At 44.0% G+C, this 23,897-nt stretch overlaps 1 protein-coding gene across 6 annotated transcripts in view; it reads left to right on the top strand.

Moving 5' to 3' along the window:
- Frmd4b (FERM domain containing 4B) overlaps positions 1–23,897 on the top strand; it is a 332,248-nt gene that overhangs the window by 284,329 nt on the left and 24,022 nt on the right. For all 6 annotated transcript variants that reach the window (XM_052719520.1, XM_052719515.1, XM_052719517.1 and 3 more), the window contains 4 exons: positions 5,500–5,583; positions 6,806–6,871; positions 8,650–8,707; positions 10,629–10,715. In XM_052719520.1, the coding sequence (XP_052575480.1) occupies positions 5,500–5,583; positions 6,806–6,871; positions 8,650–8,707; positions 10,629–10,715 (295 nt within the window). The remainder of the gene's footprint in view (positions 1–5,499; positions 5,584–6,805; positions 6,872–8,649; positions 8,708–10,628; positions 10,716–23,897) is intronic.

Here is a 23,897-nt window from a genome sequence, read left to right as displayed (position 1 = left end):
CCTGTAGTAAATTATTCTAGCCTCTACCCAGAACATACCAATAACAGCTTCTTTCTTAATTGTAACTGTTTACACCTGAAGGGCAAAAATCACCCCAATTGAAAACCACTAATCTAGCACATACCTTTAATCCCAGCACTTGAGAGGCAAAGATAGATGGATCTCTGAGTTTGTGGCCAGCCTGGTCCACAGAGCGAATTCCAAGACAGCTAGGGTTACATAGACAAACCCTATCTTGAAAAAAGAGAAAAGAAAAGAAAACCACTAATCTAAGGAGATATCTTAGATCTCTTACTTCTTTTTGTTCTAAATGAACTTTATTTTTAAGAGCTTTAAACTTAAAAAAAATGAGCAATAAGTGCAGAGTTCCTATATAGCTCATCTCCTTCCAATCCATCACTTCTCCGAACAGTCGTATCTTGCAGTAGTATGGTGCCTTTGTTATAAAAGTCCATAGACAAGTGTTATATGGCTCTACAGGTCCTGACAAATGCATAGTGTTGTGTGTGCTCTGTTACAGCACCATATAAATAAAATCACTGCCTTAAACACCTCCATCCTCCACCCTCCACCCTCCACCCTCCACCCCTATGATCCATTTCTGCTTTGCTCCTGAAGCAGAGTAGGGTATAGGCGCCCATGAGGTTCCAAGACCTCCCCTTCCTTTCTGTTAAAATCTGGAGACACTCAAGTCCCTTATAGACAGTAGTCTAGTATCTGCATGTAACCCACACACATTCCTGTTTGAATCACTTCTCAATGAATTATGCTCACCTACCATGAAACTGCTATGTAGGTCATGGTTGCTCTATTGTTTATACCATAATAACCAGGAAAAATCAGTCTGTGTTTGGCACAGACTCAGTCAGTTATTAATATTTTCAATCTGTAGTTGATTGAGTCCATGGGTATAAAGCCTCTGCTTGTGGACAACTCATAATTGGCTCCTCTCTTTTAAAAAAAAGCTATATTATATTTTTTAACTTACGTGTTTATCTGTATGTCTGTGTGAGCTATGCATATGTGAGTGCTTGAGTGCTGTGTTTGTGGAGTTCAGAAGAGGGTGCTGAGTCCCCTGAAGCTGGAATTTCAGATGGTTGTAAGTTACCCAAGAGGGATGCTGGGACCCAAACCTGGGCCCTCTGTAAGAGCAATGTATGTTCTTAATGGGCAGATCATCTTTCCAGCTCCTGCTGGCTTCTCTTTAAACTAGCTGGAACACCTTGAAATAATCTCCACGGAGCTTTCCTATTAATGTGTCTGTATTAGTTGTCCCTCCATGGTTGATTAGTACAGAAGAAGGCTCTTCATGCATGAATATTCATTGTTTAAAATGATAGCTCACAATTAACCTTTGGAAATTTATTGATTTATTCAACCAGCCTTTCTAGACAAATAACACCCACATTTTACAACGAAGGAGGATAGTATAAATATCACATCGTATGACTGGGATAGGTTCTAGCTGACTAGAATAAAAACCATTCTTGAGAAATCTTGGCAGAATGACATCTTCAAGACCAAAATTCATCTTTGAAAAACTCTAACACAGGCAGTATTTGTCATTTGAAACACAGAACTGTTTCTCTGGATAGGCGCTAGACACAGAATGAGCTTGTGTTTGGCAGTCATTCATTGATTGCTTAAGTGCCAGAAAAACCTCAGTGTTTAAGAGGTTTGTGTGTAGCAGGGGACATAGGTCCAAAACTATCTTAAAGAGCCAGAGCTCTGAGTGTCCATTAGTACTAACTCTCATCGGTGAGCTTGTTGGATAGAATGGTGGATACAATGCCTCCCTTGCTTCCCCCACCCCTACTCTTTCCTCTCTTGTCTTGACTGTATTTTTTAACTCTTTGGAAATTATTTCTTGTTTATTTTATGTGTGTGAGTGTTTTGCCTGATTGTATGTGCGCAGTGCCTGCTGCCTTCAAAATTCAGAAAGTGGGTCAGATTCCCTGGAACTAGAATTAATGGATGGCTATGAGCCTCCCTCCATATGCGTGCTAAACCCAAGTCTTCCACAAGAAAAGAGCTCTTAACCACTGAGCCATCTCTCCAGCCCCTTGCATTTTTATAACATCATATGAAAGTTCTTCGTGTTAGGCACGCATTTTATGCTTATTGTCAAGTGAAGAAGTAAATTTATGAAAAATAATAACTAATAATAATACTGAAGTCTTCATTGCCACAAAATTAACTATAAAACAAAGCTCTCCTAGATGCTAATCTTGAAACATGGGTTCTAGAAACATGCCTTGTGGTTCACCTGGATCTGAAATTCATCAGTATCCAGGGGTTGCTGGCGATGAGTAACAGCAAAAAGTACTGTCCTATCCCAGTGTGGTGGCTCCTGCCTGATATCACAGTATTTGAGTCAGAGACTGGAGGATCATATAGGCTACATAGCAATACCCTGGCATCCAAAATCACCAGAGAGAGAGAGAGAGAATGTGTGTCAAAGGGCTCTGAAGGACGGAGCCTGAAATTATTAAGAAAATAAATATTATCCTAGGAGTTGACAGTTGACCTTTAATATGAATAAGTTGGATTGTACTCTATTTTGATTTTCTGGAAGCACAAACCAGTTTTCCAAGATTGTCAGTTTGATTAAACCCTGCCGCTCAGATTCCAAGTGAGTAGAGAGAATTATTCTTACGTAAGAACAGGAGCCAAGTGACTTTTTGTTTCCTGTAGTGAAGCTCAGTGTTTCCCCTTCAGGTAGGCCCCACCCTCTCCTTAGGAAAACACATGGAGAGTGTGTCCAGCCTGCTTCACCTTCCTTAGCATAGACATCTGGCAATAAAATGGTTAACGTAGACATTGCTGTTGCTCTTTGGTTATTTCCCTGTCACCCTCAGAAATGCAACGGGTCAAGTCAGCCATGTTTGGAAAGTTCATCTCTGTAGAAATCTCTAGAATGGATAAAACCAGAAAATAAAGGGGAAGCTTTTCAACTAAGTAATAGGCATGAGCAATATCTAACACTAAATGGTAGGTGTAAGCCACACAGATGGAGTGGAGGCCATGTTTTGATCTCCAGTTTCTTGCTCTTTTCCTTTCTTCTTTTTCTTTTGGATCCCTACCATAATATGGATGTGCGCTTGGTCTGTGAGGGCTAGATGAATGATGTGAAAGGAAATTCACCCGGGGTCCAATCTGGGTCCAATGTATGCTCCTCCACAAGCAGGTTCATGGGCTTCATTATCATGGGTAGTGTGGTGGTTTTAATGAGCTGTCCCCCATAGTCCAGGCATTTGAATACTGGGTCCCCAGATGGTGGCTGTTTGGAGAGGCTTAGAAGGTGTGGCCTCACTGGAGGAAGTCTGTCACTGAGGGAGAGCACTGAGGTTTCAAAAGACTCTCGCCGTTTTGTGTTCGCTCTCTGCTTCCGACATTCCGTTCCAGATGTGAGCACCCTGCTTCAGCTGCCACATCTGCTGCTTGCCTCCATGCTTCCCTACCATCATGGTGATGGACGTTTATGTCTCTGGAACCATGAGCTCAAAGGGAACCTTTCCTTCTATAAGTTGCCTTGGTCGTGGTGTTTTATCACAACCACAGAAAAGTTACTAATACAGGAAGTTAGTGTGAAGATGCATCAGTGATAAGTTTCAAAACCTGCCTGTGTGTGTGTGAGTGTGTGTGTGTGTGTGTCAGTTATTATTCCATTGCTATGACCAAATACCAGACAAGAATAACTTAAGAAGGAAAAGGGGGGCTGAAGAGATGGCTCTGAGATTAAGAGCACTGGCTGCTCTTCCAAAGGTCCTGAGTTCAATTCCCAACAACCACATGGTGACTCACAGCCACCTATAATGAGACCTGGTGCCCTTTTCTAACATTCAGGCAGAACACTATATACATAATAAATAAATCAATCTTAAAAAAAAAAAAAAAAAAAGAAGGGAAAGGATTATTTTGACTTGCAGTTTGAGGATGCAGTCCTTCATGGTGGAGGTCATGGCAGCAAAGTCTTGACAGCGTGAGGCAGCTGGTTGCATTGTACCCATAATCAGGAAGTGAAGACAGGTGAATGATGATGATCAGTTGGCTTTTTTCCCCTTTATCAATCCATGACGTCAGCCCATGGGATGGTGCTACCCACATTCAGAGTGGGCTTTTGCTCCTCGTTCAAACCTTCCTGGAAATCTCCTGATATACACACCCAGAAGTATGTCTCCATGGTGGTCCTCAAACCTAACAAATTGACAGACAAGATTAGCCAACACAGGGTATGAGGGGTTGTGCCTTTGAGAGGTTGAGAATGCAAGCTAGGACATCCTAGGACAGTGCCTTGGGAAGACAGCTGGGAATCAGGGTTAGAACACAGTGGTTAAGAACCTAGCCTTCTGAGCCAAACAGGCAGGCTTCTAACACATGTCTCCTCTATACAGTAGCCATGAACAGTTAGCAAGTGAGTCAGTGTCCCTCACAGCTTTACCAGGAAAACATGGAGAATAATAATGCCTTCTGCATGAGAAAATTGGCATCCAGCCTACCATGAGGAAAATAATGTCCCTAAATGTACTACATAATTCCTGGTACTTAGCCTTTCAACAAACTCTAGCTAGTGGGAAGATAGGAAGATATGGGAGTTGGGGAGAGGAAGAGTTAGCATGACTCTGTGTGGAGAACACCAGGGTTCTTAGGGTTGGAGCCACCTTTCCATGTATGTTTCCAAGGAGCTAATAGACCTTCTAGAACCATGTTTACTCCTTCCTCAAATACTCAGAGAAGCTAGAGAATCTGTTCTCTCATATAGCATATGACCAGCTCTCACTGGCTCGTATTCCAGGATCTCCACAAAGACCACACCTTTCTCTTGACCGCTCGAATTTGTCCACTTTATATAGAATTTGTCAACTTTATAATTATAGAATATCTGAACTGTATATACGTGCATTTTAGTTTACTGTGGGTGATGTGGGGGGTCTTGTGGGTTCATCAGAAGGGGTTCATCAGAAGCATGTTTTCCCATCATCCTCTTATATTCCAGAGATTTCTGCAGAAACTAACTTTTCAAAGCTGGTTGGCTAGGTCCATTGTATTCCAGGGTGATAGAGAAATAACCAAAGAGTGACAGCAATGTATGCGTAAACCATTTGATTTTAGGATGTCCATATTGAAGAACTTGTAGACATTCTGTTGATGGTTCAATGGTGACTGGTATTCCAACACGCTGAATATTAGGAGCTGCTAGAGTTGACTAGGGTGATGCTCCCAGAACACAGAAAAGCAGGCAATGGAATATGAATAATACTGTGTAAAAGGAAAATATGAACTATGTGCAATCCCATTCATCCTATGCAATAAACTTTATGCTCACAGAAAGTATTGGAGGCTTGAAAGTATATGTGATTGTCTCATTTGAGGGTGGTCTCTAGTGAGTGACAGAGACCAAAGTCCTATAGTAACTATTCGGATCTCTTCATTGGGAGAACCTGACTGGATATCTTTTCAGGTGACATTCTGATATCACTGCATTGTGTTTCTTCCTAGTGATGAGAATGCCAGGAAAGATTTGAAGACACTGCCAGTCTTTCCAACCAAAACCCTCCAGGAACATCCATCACTCGCTTACTGGTAAGCCAGGACCGCCCCAAGCTGCGGCCATGGCCTACACTGAGCACTGGGTACTTGGCAGGCAATTCAAGAGAATCACCTTTTTCTTTCAAATTACTTGTATTCCTTGTAAATGTAGTCTCCGTGGTTTCGGCCTCCAAACTGTGAAGATGACTTACTTTGCACACACACAAAAATACTAAAGATGATAAAACATTCTATTTGGAAAGCTTTAAACATGAAAACTGGAAAACATTTTCCAAATATTTGGGGAAATTAGATACAAAGCCCACATTGCATTCTAACTCTGGGACCTTCTGAAGAAATCACTGATAAGTGAAAGTTTCTTTAAAAAAAAAAAGGTGGAGGGGGGAAGAGGAGGTGATGATTGGTCTCAGAGAGATGCCTGTAGTCTCACAGGTTACGCTTGGGGTCTGACTGGAAGAGCTACCTGAGATGTAGGGCATAGTTGGGTCTGAGGAAGGCTGTAACTTCAGCAAAGTCTCTCTTCTTACAGAATAAAACTAGACTTTTCTTTACAGCACTGTGTCCAAAGTGGTGATAAGAATAATATTTCAAATAGTGTTTAGACTCAAAGCAGGATTAATTTTCTGAAAATACCTTTTTTTTTTTTTTTTTTTTAAGAACAAGTCAGTCTCATATAGCCCAGGCTGCCTGAAACTCTTTATGTAGCTAAGGATGACCTTGAACTTCTGGTTTTTCTGCCTCCACCTCCTAAATGCTGTGATTACAGGTGTGGGCCACCATGCCTGTTTTCTGTGGTCCTGGGGATTGAACACAGGGCTTTGTGCATTCCAGTCAAGAACTCTACCAACAGAACTCCATCTCTTTTTAATTGACAACTAGAGAATGGTTTTCAGGCTCAAAATTACCTCAATAATGTTCTCCACCTAGTATTTAGTATTTGTACTTTATATCTAGTATGATGCATCTAGAATATTAGTTTTTCTATTTGAGAATCATCTTGTTTCCTTCCCTAGTAAATGACATTTTAAAGATATGAATATGAATTATATAACTATATTAAAAGTTAAAGATCATAATGGAAGTAGTCACGTGCTGAGCTCGTGAACAAGAGTCCTACAGAAACAGCAGAGGATGTCACTCTGGCTCCCAAACAAGCATGTTCCTCTCAGGTTTTCAGTGGCTGCCTGACAACAGAGAGATGGAATCCGGGTGTCGGAGAGTCACACGTCACCTTGCTTATTTCTCTGTTTTGCAGTGAAGACAGAGTGATCGAGCATTATTTGAAAATCAAAGGTCTGACTCGTGGTCAAGCTGTGGTCCAGTAAGTATCATTTTTCTTCTTGCCTTAGACAAAGTTTTAAAGAAAACATCTTGGGGATTCCATACCTGAGTGTTACAGTTCCCATGCTTCCCGGTGTGGGGCAGGTAACAGAGAGGGAAGTGTTGGCCACCTCGGGAATGGTGACGATGGTGATGGCAAGAACTGGGCATAGGTAAGGTAACTTAGCTTTAGAGTTCAGGCACAATGGTGCCAAGTCTTCCAACACTTTCAACGAGAAGACAGAAATTGTCTGTGGCTTGACTTCGGATGGAACTCAGGATACACTTGCTGTGCTGGAGTTCTGCTTCTGCCAAAAGTAGACCATAGTCATTACTCAGAGACAGACAAACAGACAGACAGACAGACAGACAGACAGGTTGATAGATCTATAGATGATTGATAGATAGATAGTTAGATAGTTAGATAGATAGATAGATAGATAGATAGATAAATGATAGGCAGACAGACAGAGAGATGATTGATAGATATATAAATGATAGAAAGAAAGATAGATAGAAGATAGATAGATAAGCAGAAGACAGACAGACAGATAGATAGATAGATAGATAGATAGATAGATAGATAGATAGATAGATAGATAGATAGATAGATGATAGTCTCCTGTAGACAGGCTGACCCTGAGCTCACTAAGTAGCTAAGGAGAGCTTTGAATCCTGGCTCTGTTTGCCTCCCCATTACTGGGACTCTAAGTACCACCACACCTAGCTTCTGCCATATTCTTTGACTGTATAGAGTTACCACTGATTTATTAAGAGCTCTTCACTTGATACAATAATCTTCTAAGATTATAAAAGGCAGTCTGCTTTAGTTCATGACTGTTCCAGTAACTGGAGAGTAACTCTTAGGGCCGTAACTTTAAGAGAAAGAATAAGAACTGTTGAGAGTGGCATAGGTCATGTGAGGAGTAAGATGAGGACCCAGGTCACCTGTCCCATGGAGGCATCCTGAGGATGACACTGATATTCACCCTCTCTCCCCTCCCTCAATGCTGATTTCTGAGGGGTTTTGGTGCTTTGAGACAGGGTCTTATGACTGGCCGAGAACCTCCTAAGTGCTGAGGCTACAGTCATGTGCCACCATACCTGGCTTAAAAGTTGATTCTTACTGTTTGTGTATTAAGTGTTTGCCTTAAAAAAATATTTGCATTATAGGGCTGGAGAGATGGCTCAACAGTTAAGAAAACTGACTGCTCTTCCAGAGGTCCTGAATTCAATTCCCAACATTCATATGGTGGCTCACAACCTTCTATAACTGAGGACTCTAATGTCCTCTTCTTGTGTACATATGTACATGAAGAAAAAATACCATATGCATAATATGCAAAAATTGGCCAGGTGTGGTGGCACATGCTTCTTATCACAGCACTCTGGGTTCCAGGCCAGCCTGGTCTATGGAACAAGGTTCAGGATAGTCAGGGCTGTACAAAGAAACCCTGCCTCAGAAAACCAAAAGCAGGGGGGGAAAGTGCATAAATAAATAAATCTTTTTAAAATTTACAATCTGGGTGTTTTGATGCAATCTGTAAGTTGTAAAAACCTTCGCTGTATTTGTTTTGTTAAAAGCCCCTGACATTTAGATAAGGTACAAACCATATTACTCCCTACAGTGGTTTATTATTCTATTTCTGCTTGAATCAATGATCTTAGTCATGGCTAAAGGAGAGAAGGAGAAGCCAATTGTGTTTCCTGAAATCAGTTTCCCCCAAAAGGCCCTTTGGCCGTGTTAATTAACTCACGACATGAGTCTATTTTCTTTAGGTACATGAAAATAGTGGAAGCCCTACCTACCTATGGAGTCCATTATTATGCAGTGAAGGTAAGTGCTTCTCATGTTCCAGAGCTTTCCACAGTGCTCACCAGGCTGTGCAAGTCACTCAACAGCACCGGCTGTCTGAAACAGCATCTAAATGTGTATGTGAGCTGTGTCTAGAATTTGCAATGTTTTGTTTTGTTTTGTTTTGTTTTGTTTTTTCAGACAGTGTTTCTCTGTGTAGACTTGGCTGTTCTGGAACTTGCTCTGTAGCCCAGGATGGCCTCGAACTCATAGAGATCCAAGTGCTAGGATTAAAGGCATGCACCACCACCACCTGGCTTTAATTATCTTTTGAAAGACTTTTTTATTTTATTTTTCTGTATGTGAGTGTATGTCTGTGCACTACATGCATGCAGTGCCCAGAGCAGCCAGAAGAAAGCATCAGATTTCCTGGAACCTGAGTAACAGAGGGTTGTAAGTGAGTGCCTAGAACTGAACCCTGGTTCTATGGAAGACCAGCCAGTGCTCTTAACTATTGAGCCATCTCTCCAGCCCCAAAATTTCAGCATTTTAAGTAGAATTGTTTTCATAAATGTTTTAAGTCTATTAATATTTTTTAGCAAATTATAAAGCACATTGTCTTTGTAAAATGCTACACTCAGGTGCTTTCCCAGACGTATTCTCTCTTAGTTCATTCTCTTTCTCTGTCTCTCTCTCCTTCCCTCCCTCCTGCCCTCTCTCTCTCTCTCTCTCTCTCTCTCTCTCTCTCTCTCTCTCTCTCTCTCTCTCTCCCTGCCCCCTTGCATGCTAGGTATTGAACTTAGGACTCGTAGCATGCTAAATTCATAATACTGCAGACCTTCCCCTGCAGTTCTAGGTCCCTCTCCCATCTGCCCGTAGTGATTTTGTTTTCGGTTATTTGCCTCTCCAATGCTCCCAGCTCTTTAGCTGCTCCCTTCTCCAAGTGACAGTCATGCCAGTCTTCAATGTTTCTGCAAACCTCTGTGGGAACTGCTGAAAGTTTTGCAAAATTTGCAGTATCACATCCTCATCAGTGTGCTTTGTCTTCTTACATTGGTAAGCAGGAAAAAGCTGGCTAAGAAATATTTTGATGATAAAAGATGAAGCATAGAGGAACAGAATTTTGTTTAAGAGAAGCGTAATTTTATAACTGATTAGCTCTTCAGTGAGTTTTAATGTCATGACAATGTTGACATCTTTATCATTGCAGATGTCGGGAAATCAGATAATAACACTTTCCTATTGAGGACACCTGTGCTAAAAATGTATATTAATTTAATCTTAATTCTCACTGATTATGCTTTGCATGCACACATGCCTAAACCTATATTTTTCTTTCCCTCTGTCAATACATTCTTTTCATTGGAAAAACCCAATAAAAAAAATTTAGAAACACATTGTATTTATAATAGAATATCATATATATCCACTCCTCACGTGTATCTCAGACTGATTATTCATGCTGGGAGTTGTCCATCTCCCCAGAAGGTATTCTTCCTTCTCCCTGTTCATTGTTGATTGTACTCTGAACATTGGGCTTTAGAGCCTCTGTCTTTCCCCTGGTAATCCCTGGGAAACTCTCCAGCCTTTATAGCTGCTTGTTAGCTAAGGGAACAAGGAGTCTTTTTAAAATCATAACTAACTTCATGCTGGATTAATTCTTGGTTGAATTACATTTTTTCATCCTCTCCAACAATTTAATCAAAGAAGTAAGGCTTCATTCTTTTGGATGATATAACAGTATTGGCTTTTGTGTGTGTATATTATTTGAAGAGACATTAAAAAATTATTTCAACAAGTTACATTTCTCAGTAAGGTTCTATTTACCAAGGCAGATTTATTTTGGCTTGATGGCACTTGTTAAGGAAAGAAATTGATAAACAGTGCTTCCCCTGTAGAAGACTTTCCAGATCTTGGGTCTCATGTTTTTGTTTTTTGTTTTGTTTTGTTTTCTACTTTTTAGGATAAGCAGGGACTGCCATGGTGGCTTGGGATCAGCTACAAAGGAATCGGCCAGTATGATTTACAGGACAAGGTGAAACCTCGGAAAGTAAGTAGGAACCACTGCAGACACTCAGAGAAACCTTGAATATTCTAGAACCTACAGCATCATTTTCAGGGGCACCTTGAACAACCTCGGATAGTAAACTTTGCTAAGTGAAGCTGGTACAGAAGCTACTCGTGTTAAATGTAACTTTTAAAAAGTAACTCATTTGTGCACAGTCTACAAAGTTCCATAATGAGCCATCTTTTCATCTGTTTGTTGAGATAGGTTCTCGTGTGGCATTAATTGATCCTTCTTCCTCCACCTCCCAAGTGCTAGGATTGAACGCTGTCTGTTCTGAGGCCATAACCTAAGCTACGCACTAAGGTTCGCCTACAAAGCTAACCACAACTCGGTTCACAGCCCCCCCACTTTCATTTAAATCCAAAGTTTTTGTGGCAACTATTTCTCAGTGAATGGTTATAAGCAATCTTTCTGCAATTGCAGCTATTTTTGCTGGTCTTTGTTTTCACTGTCTTTTATAACAAACATCTGCTTTCTGTAGAGAAAAAAAAGAATTCATGAGCTAAAGGGCCAGAATCTATCAGATTCGGGTTTTCCGAAGCTAAATAAGTTACTGTTTATCGTTATATGCTTGTAATTCTAGTATTTGAGAGGCAGAGATAAGAGAATCAGAAGGTCAGGTCATGCTCTAGAATGTTGTGAGTTGGAGGCCAGTTTGGGCTACATGAAACTCTGTCTCTGCCATGAAGCTGCCACTCTCACCTCAAGTACAAGTGCCACATGTACATTGTCACCCTGATGCATCTGTCTAGATCACCATCCATTGGCTCTTGGCCTCCTTATGTGCAGTGAGATAAAGACCAACTCACACTGCTCCGGGTGAGATTGCTACCCTCCCTGTGCTCTGCTGCCGTCCCTGCAGGCTGTAGGAGTGAAATGGTGGCCTCTTAATAACAAACCGTGGTCAGCCTACCTGCCTTATCTCAAGCCAGCATCACAGTCCAAGACAACTCCTGTCTGTTGCTGTGTCCCTCATAAAGCAGCCCTGGAAACAGACCCCACACTGGGTGTGTCTTCTGAGGCTCCTTCTCTCCTCGATCAATGCTTCCAATCTCCTTAAGTTATGAAAATTGAGCACTCTTCTTGACCCCGTTGCATGGTTGGGACATTAGCATAGATAATACGATGGATGGCATAGGGCAGACCATGTTTCCCCTTTCCATGCTCATCCAGCTCTGCTGGGCCAGAACTTGTTGGGCACCGAGGCTGCTTATTAGAGAACTATTAACAAAAGCAATAAAGCAGCATTCAACCACCATGTCCTCCTGTACAACCAGCTCGTAGTTTCTGTCAGCCCTGTGAGCAACATCCATTGGATAAGGAATACTGTGTATTATTTTCCATTTTATAATGCTGGGGATCCAATCCGGGGCCTTGCGAAAGCCAGGCAGTCGCTACACTCCCCGTCCTCTTGCCACTTTTGAAAGCTGCCTAGCGTTCCATCGTGTGGATATACATAATCTTTTTAGCAGATTCTCTCTCGTGATCCTCCTGTCCACCCTCCACCCAATCCTGGGATTACAGGTGTGAGCCACCACACCTAACTAACAACCAATTCTCTTTGATGGACATTACAGTTTCCGTTGTGGGCGGGCAGAGAGGTCAGGGTACAGAGCATAATAAAGAGTCCCAGCCAAGCTGTTGCTTGTCATGTTTTCTTAAGGCATAGCTCACCCGTGTTACTATGTTTTTGCTCATTAGTCTGTCCTGAATTTTACCCTTTTAATAAAGAACACACAGGACTCTTGCTGGGTTTTACTAAACTTGTGTGCAAAATAGAACTTAAGCCAACTCACAGGGCAACTTATAATCAACTAGCATGGCTTGATAAGTACGAAGTTCTCACAACATGGAAATGTTTCTTTAAAAAAAATAAAAATAAAAAACAAGCGAGCTCAGCGTTCCTCCTCTGCAACCCCTCCCACTCTGGAGGTTCTTTCTCCCTTTTCCTTTAATACATCTGTGTTCCCACTGCATAAAGAAACAAAAGCGAGCAATCAGATTTTCTCCCCAAGTAATGGTGAGTCAGAGCTGCACAGCAAATGCTGAGCTTCATTTCCTCTCCAGGGCTTCTGACTCACCGGCCTCTCCTTACATTCACAGCTTCATAAAAATCGGTACGTACTGCTTCACACCGATCACAATCAGGCCTGCTTGTTCATCCCAGAGTCTAGACAAGGGTCAGCAGCCACTTCCTTTTATCAATTTGCAGTTTTCCTCTTTCGTTTTCAAGATCTGTCACACTCGATTCTGACAGGACTTTAGAGCTCTCTCCGGCTGCTGTGGCTTCCTCGCCCTCCCCTTCTCCATCACTTCAGGTGTCCAGGCTGCACTGTGGCTTGTTCCCTACTTCCTTTTGTTAAAATCTGAGGGTGGGTCTTGCTTCTGTGGGCTGATTGCTTTCTGTAACCTACTGATTTGAGCTGGGGTCAGCAGTGTGCGCTCTGCAAGGCTCTCTCCTGGCCAGCTTGCCCACGTTAAAAGAATGTATAATTTAAAGGGTTGTGAGCAGCGACACAAAAGAAGGCTCATGCTTCAGCATCTGGCCATGCAGCAGGTTCTCCAGTGGCCAGGAAAGAATCGAGGTCATGCTGACAAATGAACAGAACGCAGGCTGTTGGGCCAGCCTCAAGATGCTGGGCCTCCCGAGCCATGTGCCTACCTTGTTGATATAAAAACAAAGCAGGAGGAAGATGTACCAAGGATCAGAGACTGACGCCAAAAGGCTGGTTTTTAAAGGGGTTGTTCAAGGTCTGTCTAGATGATGTCTGTTAATTATTGCCTCTAGATGTTAGGGACCGTGTTTGTTTTTCTACCAGGGCACTAGCAAGCGCTCTTTGTTTATCCTAGCTTTGACTTTTTTGTCAGTCTTCTGGCTGAGCGGCAACAAGTGGATTCCATCAGTGAAGTACCATGATGTAGGCCAGGAGTTGGGGAGACATTCTAGACCCTGGCCCTGATGTCTATTCTCGGTGTGATTTTGGTTCTGTGTGTGTGTGTGTGTGTGTGTGTGTGTGTGTGTGTGTGTGTGTGTGTATTTTGCCATGCTGAGGATCCAAGCTAGAGCCTCAGGCAAGCGAAGCAAGCACTGTACCACTGAACTATATGTCCAGGCCTTATCTGCGGTGTGATCTAGGGCACAGTTTTCATCTTTCTTTAGAAGAGTCTGCCTTATCTGCGCAACCGTAATCCCACAGACTTCACGGGGAGGGTGTGAGAACAAAATGTGATTATATTCTGTCCCATGCCTAATAAGCAGATATCACTGGGTAACTGCTAATCATTCCTTGGGAGTGAGGAAGACAGACAATTAAAGAATAATCGGGAAGTATTTTTGGATTACTGACAGGGAAGGCCCCGACATTGCTACAAAGCAACCCTGGTACAGTAGGAGTCCCTATATTCAGGTACTTGTAAACCCCTTCTCTCCCTGGTTCATTACCTGTAATGCATGACGATGTGCTATATATGAAAAGAAAAATAATGGATTAATGACTTTACTACAGGGTCTCCTGCATCCCAGGCTGGCCTTGAACTTCCTGTGTAGCCAAGAGATTTTGAATTTTTGATCCTTCTGCCTCCAACTTTCCAATGCTGGGATTACAAGTATGCACCATTATACCCAGCTTATGTGGTGCTGGGGTTCAAACCCAGAGGGTTTCATGCACACTAGGCAAGCACCCTACCAGCTGAGCTACATCCCCAGCCTCTCTTTGTGGTTTTTGTTTTGTTTTGTTTTGTTTTTTGCCAATTTAGCATTTTGAGAGGGGATAACATCTTTCACGAGGATCTAGACAGTGCATCGGTGAGTGAATAAGGCGTTAGTGTGCATGCCATGACCGAACTCTAACCCTACAGCAAGGACTTCACCTGGGAAAACGGCCTGTAGGAGAGCAGAGATGCAAGGCTGACATGGCCTTGCTAGTCAGGGCCTCATCTAGACCGTCCTGACGAAGTGCCTTTCAAGATTAGCATCTTTTGACATTGTAGCATGATGAGAGAGCCTGTGGTGAGCTCCATCACTAAACCTTCAGTTAACTGATTTTTTTTTAACTGTCGGAATTCCCTTGTGCCTGGAGGCGGGTGTGTTAAGTAATAAGCACAAAGGCCTTCTGTTCGCTTGTCGTGGCAGTCCTGGGCTCATTCCTTGACTTAAAGGCACCACCTCGATTATTTTTCTAGTCACAGGCATCTTGACCGTCTCCACTTCTCCTTGCTCGTCCCACCACCAGCTTGTTACCGTGGACCACCACAGAGAAGGTCCTTCTGTCCCAGAGCAGGTTAAGTTAGGAGAGCGGGAGACTGTGTGCTGTCCAATCTTACTTTCTACATCAATACAGCACACTGGCTGGTGTGGAAGAGAAACACCGGATTACAAAATGTGGTCAGGAGACCCGTCCCTCCTGTTTGGAAAGTGTGTCATTAGGCTTCAGCCACACCACTAATCAATCTGATTGTTAGAACCTGCAGAGCCAGTGGGCGGTGACCGCCAATCCTATAGCACGGGCTTGAAATAAGAACCAGTTTTGCGTTCCCACTGACCAGCTGGCTGACTTAGAACCACCACTTAACCTCTCTGTGCCCTCATTTTCTCATCTATCAAGTTCAAAGAATCCTGTCTGCACTCTTACCTCAGAGTGCCGTAGGCACCCTCTGGGCTAAAGGAATTTGTTCAGAGTGGATGCATGCCCCTCCACACCATGCTTGCTGCGTAGGATGACATCTCTCTTCCGCTCTATGCTTAAGCACAGTTAGGGTCTGTAATTCTATGGTGAGAACTTTCCAAGCATCTGCTGAATATTGTCAAAGAAGGTGAAGGGCATTCCGGAGCAAGCCGTTTGTCCTCCAGAGAGGCCCATCTCATTGCAAGGGAGGCTGGGAAGAATTGTCTTGATGCCGGCAGGCCATGGCCAAAACTATAACTCAAATTGTTTTGTGACGGAAAAGAAATGTTAAAATATGCTCTGGAGGAGGTAAGCTGTGGCCACTAACCTATTTGTTTCTCCAAAAAAAAGTATTCTAGAGAGATGGTTGGTGAGAAACAAGTAAGCAAAGAAATCAGATAATTGCAAAACTGAATTGCCTCTGATAGGAACTGATGGGCTGGAGGGACAATCATGGGACAGGGAGAGACATCTGGTATGTTCAGGGAAGGCCTCCCTGAGGAAAGTGACATTTAAGCTGAGACCTGAATGGTGAGATTCTTGAAAAGTATCTGGTGGCTTCTCGGAAGGAGAGAAGATAAACCTTTAAAGGAGACCACTAACCACACCTTCAAGAATAAGAGGATTCCTCGAGTAGGAATGGCGGATGTTCTCTGAAGAGGAAATGGCTCTGCAGAGGGGGAACCACCACATACCCACTGACTCAGTGGGCAGGATGCTTGCCTAGCACGGGTGAGGTCCTATGTTTGATCCCCAGCACTTAATAAACCAGGCGTGATGGAGCACTCCTCAGATCCGAGCACTCAGGATGCAGAGGCGTGAAGGTCAGAAATTCAAAGCCATCCTCAGCTTCAGAGCAACTTCGAAGTCAGACTGAAAAACAGTGAGTCCCTGTCAGAGAGGTGGGGTGGAGGGAGAGGAAGACACGGAGAGAGAGCATTCATGATCATCTGTGGCAACACCCGGGAACAGCACAGTGCCAGGCCTGGTTGTCTGACACACATGTGCAATGTGTCCCCATGCAACTTCTAACAGGGAGGGAGTCCTGGGAGGTTAGAGACCTGGCCACAAGAGACTCTTGGGTGAGATGATACCACTTTAGACATTTGTTTTTTTTGGGGGGGGGCGGGGTTCGAGACAGGGTTTCTCTGTAGCTTTGGAGCCTGTCCTGGACTAGCTCTGTAGACCAGGCTGGACTTGAACTCACAGAGATCCACCTGCCTCTGCCTCCCGAGTGCTAGGATTACAGGCGTGCACCGCCACCACCGCCCGGCAACATTTTTTTTTTTTTTTTTTTTTTTTTGTTTTTGTTTTTTGAGACAGGGTTTCTCTGTGTAGCTTTGCGCCTCTCCTGGAACTCACTTGGTAGCCCAGGCTGGCCTCGAACTCACAGAGATCCGCCTGGCTCTGCCTCCCGAGTGCTGGGATTAAAGGCATGCGCCACCACCACCTGGCAACATTTGGTTTTTATATGACACTTTTTTTTTTTTTTTTGGTTTTTCAAGACAAGGTTTCTCTGTGTAGTTTTGCGCCTTTCCTGGAACTCACTTTATAGACCAGGCTGGCCTCGAACTCACAAAGATCCTCCTGGCTCTGCCTCTCGAGTGCTGGGATTAAAGGCATGCGCCACCACTGTCCGGCTCATGACACAGAACTTTTTCATCTAAACTTATTTGCAAATAACCAATGTATTTAATTGATTGCATATAAGGTGTGACATTTTATGTACATATGTATGGCTATGAGATCACAACTAAAGAAAGTAATTTTCAGACTCTGAGCATGTTCTGTTGGGATCTCTCTCTCTCTCTCTCTCTCTCTCTCTCTCTCTCTCTCTCTCTCTCTCTTTCCCTCCCTCCCTCTTGGTTTTTCAAGACAGGGTTTCTCTCAGTAACAACAGCCCTGGCTGTTCTGGAACTTGCTTTGTAGTCCAGGCTGGCCTTGAACTCACAGAGATCCCCCTGCCTCTGCCTCCCGAGTATTGGGATTAAAGGCGGCGTGCGCCACCACCGCCCGGCCTGTTGCAAAGTATCATCTCTTATGGAAGGATTTTTACCATAGCTGAGGCTCTTAGCAGGACCTCTTTAGTCTGATCAAGTATTGTAAGTCTCTCTACCTGATAACATTTATATTTAGAAAAGTACCTGAACAATTATTTTGATACTAAAAGTATTATCTAATTGAAAGAAACAGAACTCAGAAACTTACTATTTCAGAGAAAAAAATCTAAAGCATCTTATTTACATATTCTAGCTCTCAGAGCCTAGATATAGAGCAGGATATCACCCTCTAACTCAGCGTTCTCAACTGCAGCTGGATTACTGTTTCCTTTGGGGTATGGGACTGTCCTGTGCATAGTGGGACAGAGCACAGCGTCTGTGTCCTGGCAGCATCCTCCCTTCCCATGTGATCACTAGCCAAGTCTCCTCTCATCACCAGAGGGCCTGGAGGTGGGGGGGAGGTGGGGAATAGTGCATTTATCATGAGCTGCAAACCACTAGTAAGTGAAGTTGAGGGATGTGCCAGTTACAGGGGGCATCTGTAACCCCAGCGCTTGGGAATCTGAGGTGGCAGGATCAACATGCATCTAAGACTAGCCTTGTCCGTGAAACCAAACCCCATTTTGAGAAGGGAGTTGGTCCTATTCCGCAAACGGCTGCCACAGTTGCCTCCTCTGTTCTTTTTAATCTTAAGTGTAAATATTACTCTTTTCCTTCCTTCTCTCCTCCTCCTGTTAAAAATACAAATGCCCCCACAGATTCCTCCCTGACTGAAAAAGGAAGTGATGTGCTGTGGTGCTATGCTGGGGGTTTGGAGCCTGTCTCTGGTTGTATGTAAATCCTGGATCCATCCCTGTTGGCCAGGTAGTGGCACCTCTGTGAGCCTTCATTTTCTCCTGGATGGGATTCAATTTAAGATGGAGCGTCCACATCTGGCTCTTGGGAAGACTCAGTGCACTTGGTTTTCGGTATTCCAGAAGGCATTAGCAGTATCTTCATCTACCAGGTGTAACCTTTGTCGTGAAACCCAGTAAGTCCATGATGCCCGGTTTGCTTTGTTTCACACCACACTGGAGGAATCACCCTCTCCCCCTATCCGAGTGACTCATTGTTTGATGTACCTTGGCTGTGACTAGCCTGAATTTAGTCATTTCCATGTGAATTTGCAGTTAAATGATTAACCTACAGTACAGTGAGCAATGAAAAGTCCTAACTCCTGTGACATCTTTTCCTACCCTACCTACTGTCAGACCTAGGTGGTGCTTACTTACAGTTTGCTATGATTTAAAAGAGAACTAGATCCTTTCTGTCCAGGTCCTGCCCCCTCCCCTGGGGCGGGGGAGGTCTTACGACCCTCAAGCAAAACTCCCTGCCCTAGGCGGGCAGCTCTCCAGCATTCCTCTGCATGCTGGGGCACATTCCTTCTTCCTGGCTACTCCAGACAGAAGGGAACTTGCTACTCAGTCTGTCTAGGGGGCAGGCTGACACCCCACCACTCCGTCTCTCTACTCATCAGTGACAGCCAGGTACAGGATAGAGGAACAGATTTCTTCCCTTCAGGATGCATCAGGAAACCACCCAAGAGATCCACAGGGCCAGCCCAGTGGCCAGCCCAGTGTGGTCATAGACAATGGGACTCTCAGAACTGGAGGCCAGATGACACAGCTATGTCAACAGAACAACCGAGCTGTTTCCTCTGTGGAGAGACAGATGTGGAGCCAGATAGCTATCGCTAGCTCTGTTTCTGCTCTTAAGTGGCTGTCGTCCATTTAGTAACAATTAGCCAAGTGTAGAGCAAGCCCTTCACCACACATTAGCTCAACCACTCACTGATGTATATTCCAAGCCAGGCTCTGGGCCAAGTACCCTATAAACAGAAGGTTGTATTTGGATAACCTTTGGAGGCATGCATCATTGGTCCATTTAACAGAAAGAAAACTGAGGCTTAGGAAAGTTACGTACCTTGCTGATCAGCACAGCTCCAAGTAGTGGATCCAATTGCAAACCTAGACAGGCTGGTATAGTTCCTGTGTGTGCATGCCATGAGGGACAGGACCTGCTCACTGTTCATCAACAAGTGAAAAGTCGGGCGGTGGTGGCGCACCCCTTTAATCCCAGCACTTGGGAGGTAGAGCCAGGTGGGTCTCTGTGAGTTTGAGGCCAGCCTGGGCTACAGAGTGAGTTCCAGGACAGGCACCAAAACTACACTGAGAAACCCTGTCTCAAAAAACCAAAAAATAAATTAATTAATTAATTAAATAAAAAAGTGAAGAGCCTTACCCATAAGAGGTGCTCCAAACATACTGTTGAACTGGGTTTGGTACCTCAGGCCTTTAATCCCAGCACTTGGAGGACAGAGAAAGTCGGATCTCTGTGAGTTCAACGGCAGCCTGGTCTACATAGTGAGTTCCAGGACAGCCAGGGCTATGACTTACAACAATAGCGACAAACTACTACCATTGAGAAGGAATGAGTCAAAATCCACTGGTATACACCAGACCGGCTTCCTAAAAGTCCTTCAGGACCCCCACCCTTTTAAAAATATCAATTCGTTTTGTTTGGCTTTTTATATTTTATTTATCTATTTATTTGTGTGTGAGAGTTTTGTTTGCACGTATGTCTGTGTACCACATGTGTGCCTGGCGCCCATGGAGGTCAGAAGAGGGCATCGAGTCACCTGGAACTGGAGTTACAGGCAGTTGTGAGCTGTCCTCTGGGTGCTGGGAACCGAACTTGAGTCCTCTGGAAGACAGCCAGGGCAGAACCATCTCTCCAGCCCCATTCAGAAACCTTTGTAAGAGGTGGAGCTGTGGCAGAGGTGTTTTCCTCTCGTTTTTCAGGTGTGTATAAAGGAGTGGGACCTAACTGAATAGTGATTATTGATTTCAACAAAATGCCTTGAATATTTAAGATGCTTCTTTCTTTGAATAATGTATCATATTGTGGCAAATTTTTTCCCTAAAGCCTTCAGCTTCCTTTGCGTCTAGACAGGAGAGAACTTCACGTGCATACAGAACTTTACACAAGTTCATTTTCAAAAGAGTGTTTGATACCACCATGCTTTTCTAATCCAGTGCTTAAATTCTTGGTTCTCCCTTGATTGAAGACAGATAATAACGACTTTGAGATATGTCTTCCTATTGTGATTTCTTGATTATATCTTCATTGACATGATGATTTATGTTCCCACACTCCTTTCCCTGATTTATCCATTTATTTACTTTTGCAATATCAAAGTAATCCAAGATTCCTGTCTGCTACCTATTAGTATCTGCTTCCTTCTGTTGACTCCAAAGGGGACAACTAATCCTTGAAAATGAGTCTAGAGAGACATCTGCAAGACCTAATTAACAGTCTTATTTTCATCTTTCAGCTATTTCCCTTATCCAACTAGCAGCATCAGTTCTAAAAACAACAAATTCTCAGACGCATGGTTTCTACAAAGTGCACATTGACAGTGAACACTGATTTAAGACAAACGGCCTTTCCACCGTCTGAACCCCACTGCAAACAAATCACGTTCCCTTTCTTCCTGTCTTCCTCTTTCTTTAAAGCCTTCGAGATTAATTTTGACTTGAGCCGTTTTTTTCTGTTTTAGTAAGAAAATTATGTTTGTGCCCACACATGCATGCATAACGCTCCACTCTCTTAACTCGTAGGGTACTATGCCGTGCCCGATACCATGCCATGCCTGACAACCCTCCAAGCGTAGTAAATCTGGAGTGTGCAGTTGCTTCCATTTTGCCTCCTTTGAGCCTGAATCTTCTCAAGTTCAGAATTCCCTTGGCACCTTCTGCATTTCTCAGAGATAAAGTCTTTCTGTGTGTTTCACAGGCTACTTCTCTAAGAAAATTTAGAACCAGTCAGGTTGCCTTGGATATTTCCCTAACCAATTCTCCATTCCTTTTCCATTGGTCTGAAATCTGCCCATGGTTTTGACTGGAGGGAGTCTCTGGTTTATTCTTTACGCTATGCGCTAGAACAAGAGCAGAGCCCTGGAACCCTGGTTGAAATCCATAGTTGGTAGTCTCTTAGATCTGGCACATTTTACACCCTTAAAGGGCATCCGCCAGGGTGTTTCTTTCACCTCCTCCCTCCGATGGCACTTTCAGAACCTCATCCTACCCACCCCACCCCACCCTACCCACCTCCACCCCCCCCACCCCCCCACCCCCCGCCCAAAGCAAGCACTCAGAAACATTGAAAAAGTGCAATAAAAGAATTATCATACACATTTCAAGAAAAGAAAGTTCTATCAAACAAAACAATCTAACATCTACCCACCGGCTAGATCGAGCACAGGTACAATAAAAAGTGTTTGTAGCAACTGTAAACATTGATAGGATTGTATTGATAGTCCCATGGAATTTCTAAAGAATCCCCCAGACCACTGAGATCTGGGCTCTGAACAGATGGACTGGCATTCCTTTTGCCAGCTTTCTCAGAATTTGGAGGAATCAGTATTACTTTAATAAATCTGAAGACTGATTTTGAAAAAATTATGAGAACTCAGGCAAAACCACACACGTGGACACTGACTAATTCTGTCAGTTTAACTTCACCCCAGCTTTTCTCGAGCTGAAGTTTCCTGTCCCACTGACTCCCTGTACATGCTACCTAGAGCCCACCACGGTTAGCTTAGTTTGTGCCCTTCCAGGCCACTTTGACACGGCTCCAGGGGAGTATGTATCTAAAAGCAGCTTTTGCATAAACTTTCAAAATTTGGGGGGAGAAGGGAAAGAGGTTTCCCTTCTCCCCAAAACCTTGCCTGTCTCCCATAACTCCTTTTGCAAAGCAAGCTGCTGTGTAATTATTTCCAACTCTCTGTAAATAAGTCGAAGCCCTCCACTTTTTTAAGTAGGGTTTCTCCTTGCTGGGCGCCAGCTTGCTCCCTGTTCTGGACGGGCTGAATGGAGTCAGCCTAGCATTTCCCATTTGTAAGTGATAAGAGGGGGAGGTGGCAGCTCAGAGATCAGGTTTCAAGTGGAGCCCTGGTTTTATGTGTGTGGGAATGGACAGCAAAGGAAAACACAGCCTGGCTGCCTCTGACTCTTCCTGTCCAACCTGTTCCTGTGCCAGTGAGTAGACCTGGGTAAAAAGGTTTGCCTCAAACAGCCTTGGGTGAAATTCGTGCCTGGATTCAAAGGCGGCTCACCTCCCAGGAAGTACCGTGGGAGTCCAGGCTGCCCCATTTTGGAACTCTTTTCTGAGAAAATCTACCCAGAGAGAACCTGGCTCCCCTCTCCCTGCCGGGAAAGAGTGTGCTGGGGAGGTGTCCCTCGGCAGAGTGGCTGATGTCAGTGGTGTGTCAACCGTGGGAGGCTCAGTTTGTGAAACCGAGTTACACCTAAGTGTCTTATGAAACTCGATTCAGAAGGCACCGGAGCTGCCATCGGGGTAGGGAGGCAGACAGGATCCCGGGGCTTTCTCTCACGTTTCTGTCCCGTTTGCGGGGAACTTCTGGATTGAAGGAAATGACCACCTCAACTCCACAGACACCTTAGGACATTGGTATGTAGCTTTATGTGTTTACTAATTCTTTGAAACTGGTGAATGGGGCAATCGCAGACAGCTGCGTGTCCTTGGTGCACGCTGGTCTGTTGTGCTGTTGGGGCGGAAGGTCCATTCTGAACACCGCGTCCCCATACAGTCCTACAGCTCAGCCCATTCTTCCTGCGGGCCCGCGTTTGTGAAAAGCTTCTGTTCTTCAGGAAATGTGTTTGCTGACTGTGTGCCGCACAGCAATGTTTCTTAATTAGACAACCAGTTGTGTACTTTGAGCATCGTGTTACTGTGGAGGCAGACCCTAAGGGGTTGAGGCTAGAGGAGAGGACCACCCAGTCCAAGATGAGAGCTTGTAAAGCCTGCATCGGTCAGAGACTTAATGAAGGGGTTGAAAAATACAGCCAGGCACGCTCACTGTGTGCCTATCAATATGCAGTTTTATCAAATTATTTGGTTTTTGAATACACATTTCCAACACAATTTCTTTCTCCATCCCAATGGCAAATCACTCCTGAGTCCAGTGTCAGAAAGACAGCTGGACAAAGGCGGAGGTTGGGAACTCTGAACACACCTGGAGGCGCCTAACTTAAGAAAGCTGCAGAATCAGCCCTCACCCCCACCGGAGCCCTGACAGGATTCTTGGCACTCAGCCTGTGTCACTCAGGGGGATTTAGGTCTGGGTGAGAAACTGCTTCGCAGAGACTCACCTCAACCTGGGAAATCTCTTTTACTTTCACTTTGCATGCCTTTGAAATGTTATCTCTGATTTGTATAGAAACATCCCCTCTAGTAGCTTTCCATTTAAGTCTGAAGTCTCCATCCTTAAGCCGAAGGTCTGTGCTTACAGTAATCGATGCAAGTTTCCTGTCATACACTTGAGTCAGAGGAAAGACTGAATGTGTGTTCTGCGGATGCTCAGTTTTATTGTTCAAGGAAGATTTACCGGGGAGGTGGCATTTACTAGGTAAACATTGCTGTCAGAAGAAAGAATAAAA

This window comes from Peromyscus californicus, unplaced genomic scaffold, assembly GCF_007827085.1.
Source record: "Peromyscus californicus insignis strain IS unplaced genomic scaffold, ASM782708v3 Scaffold_6__1_contigs__length_162567912, whole genome shotgun sequence".
Taxonomy (NCBI): Eukaryota; Metazoa; Chordata; class Mammalia; order Rodentia; family Cricetidae; genus Peromyscus; species Peromyscus californicus.
The sequence above is the reverse complement of the archived record's forward strand: the minus strand, read 5'-3'. Positions and strand labels throughout refer to the sequence as shown.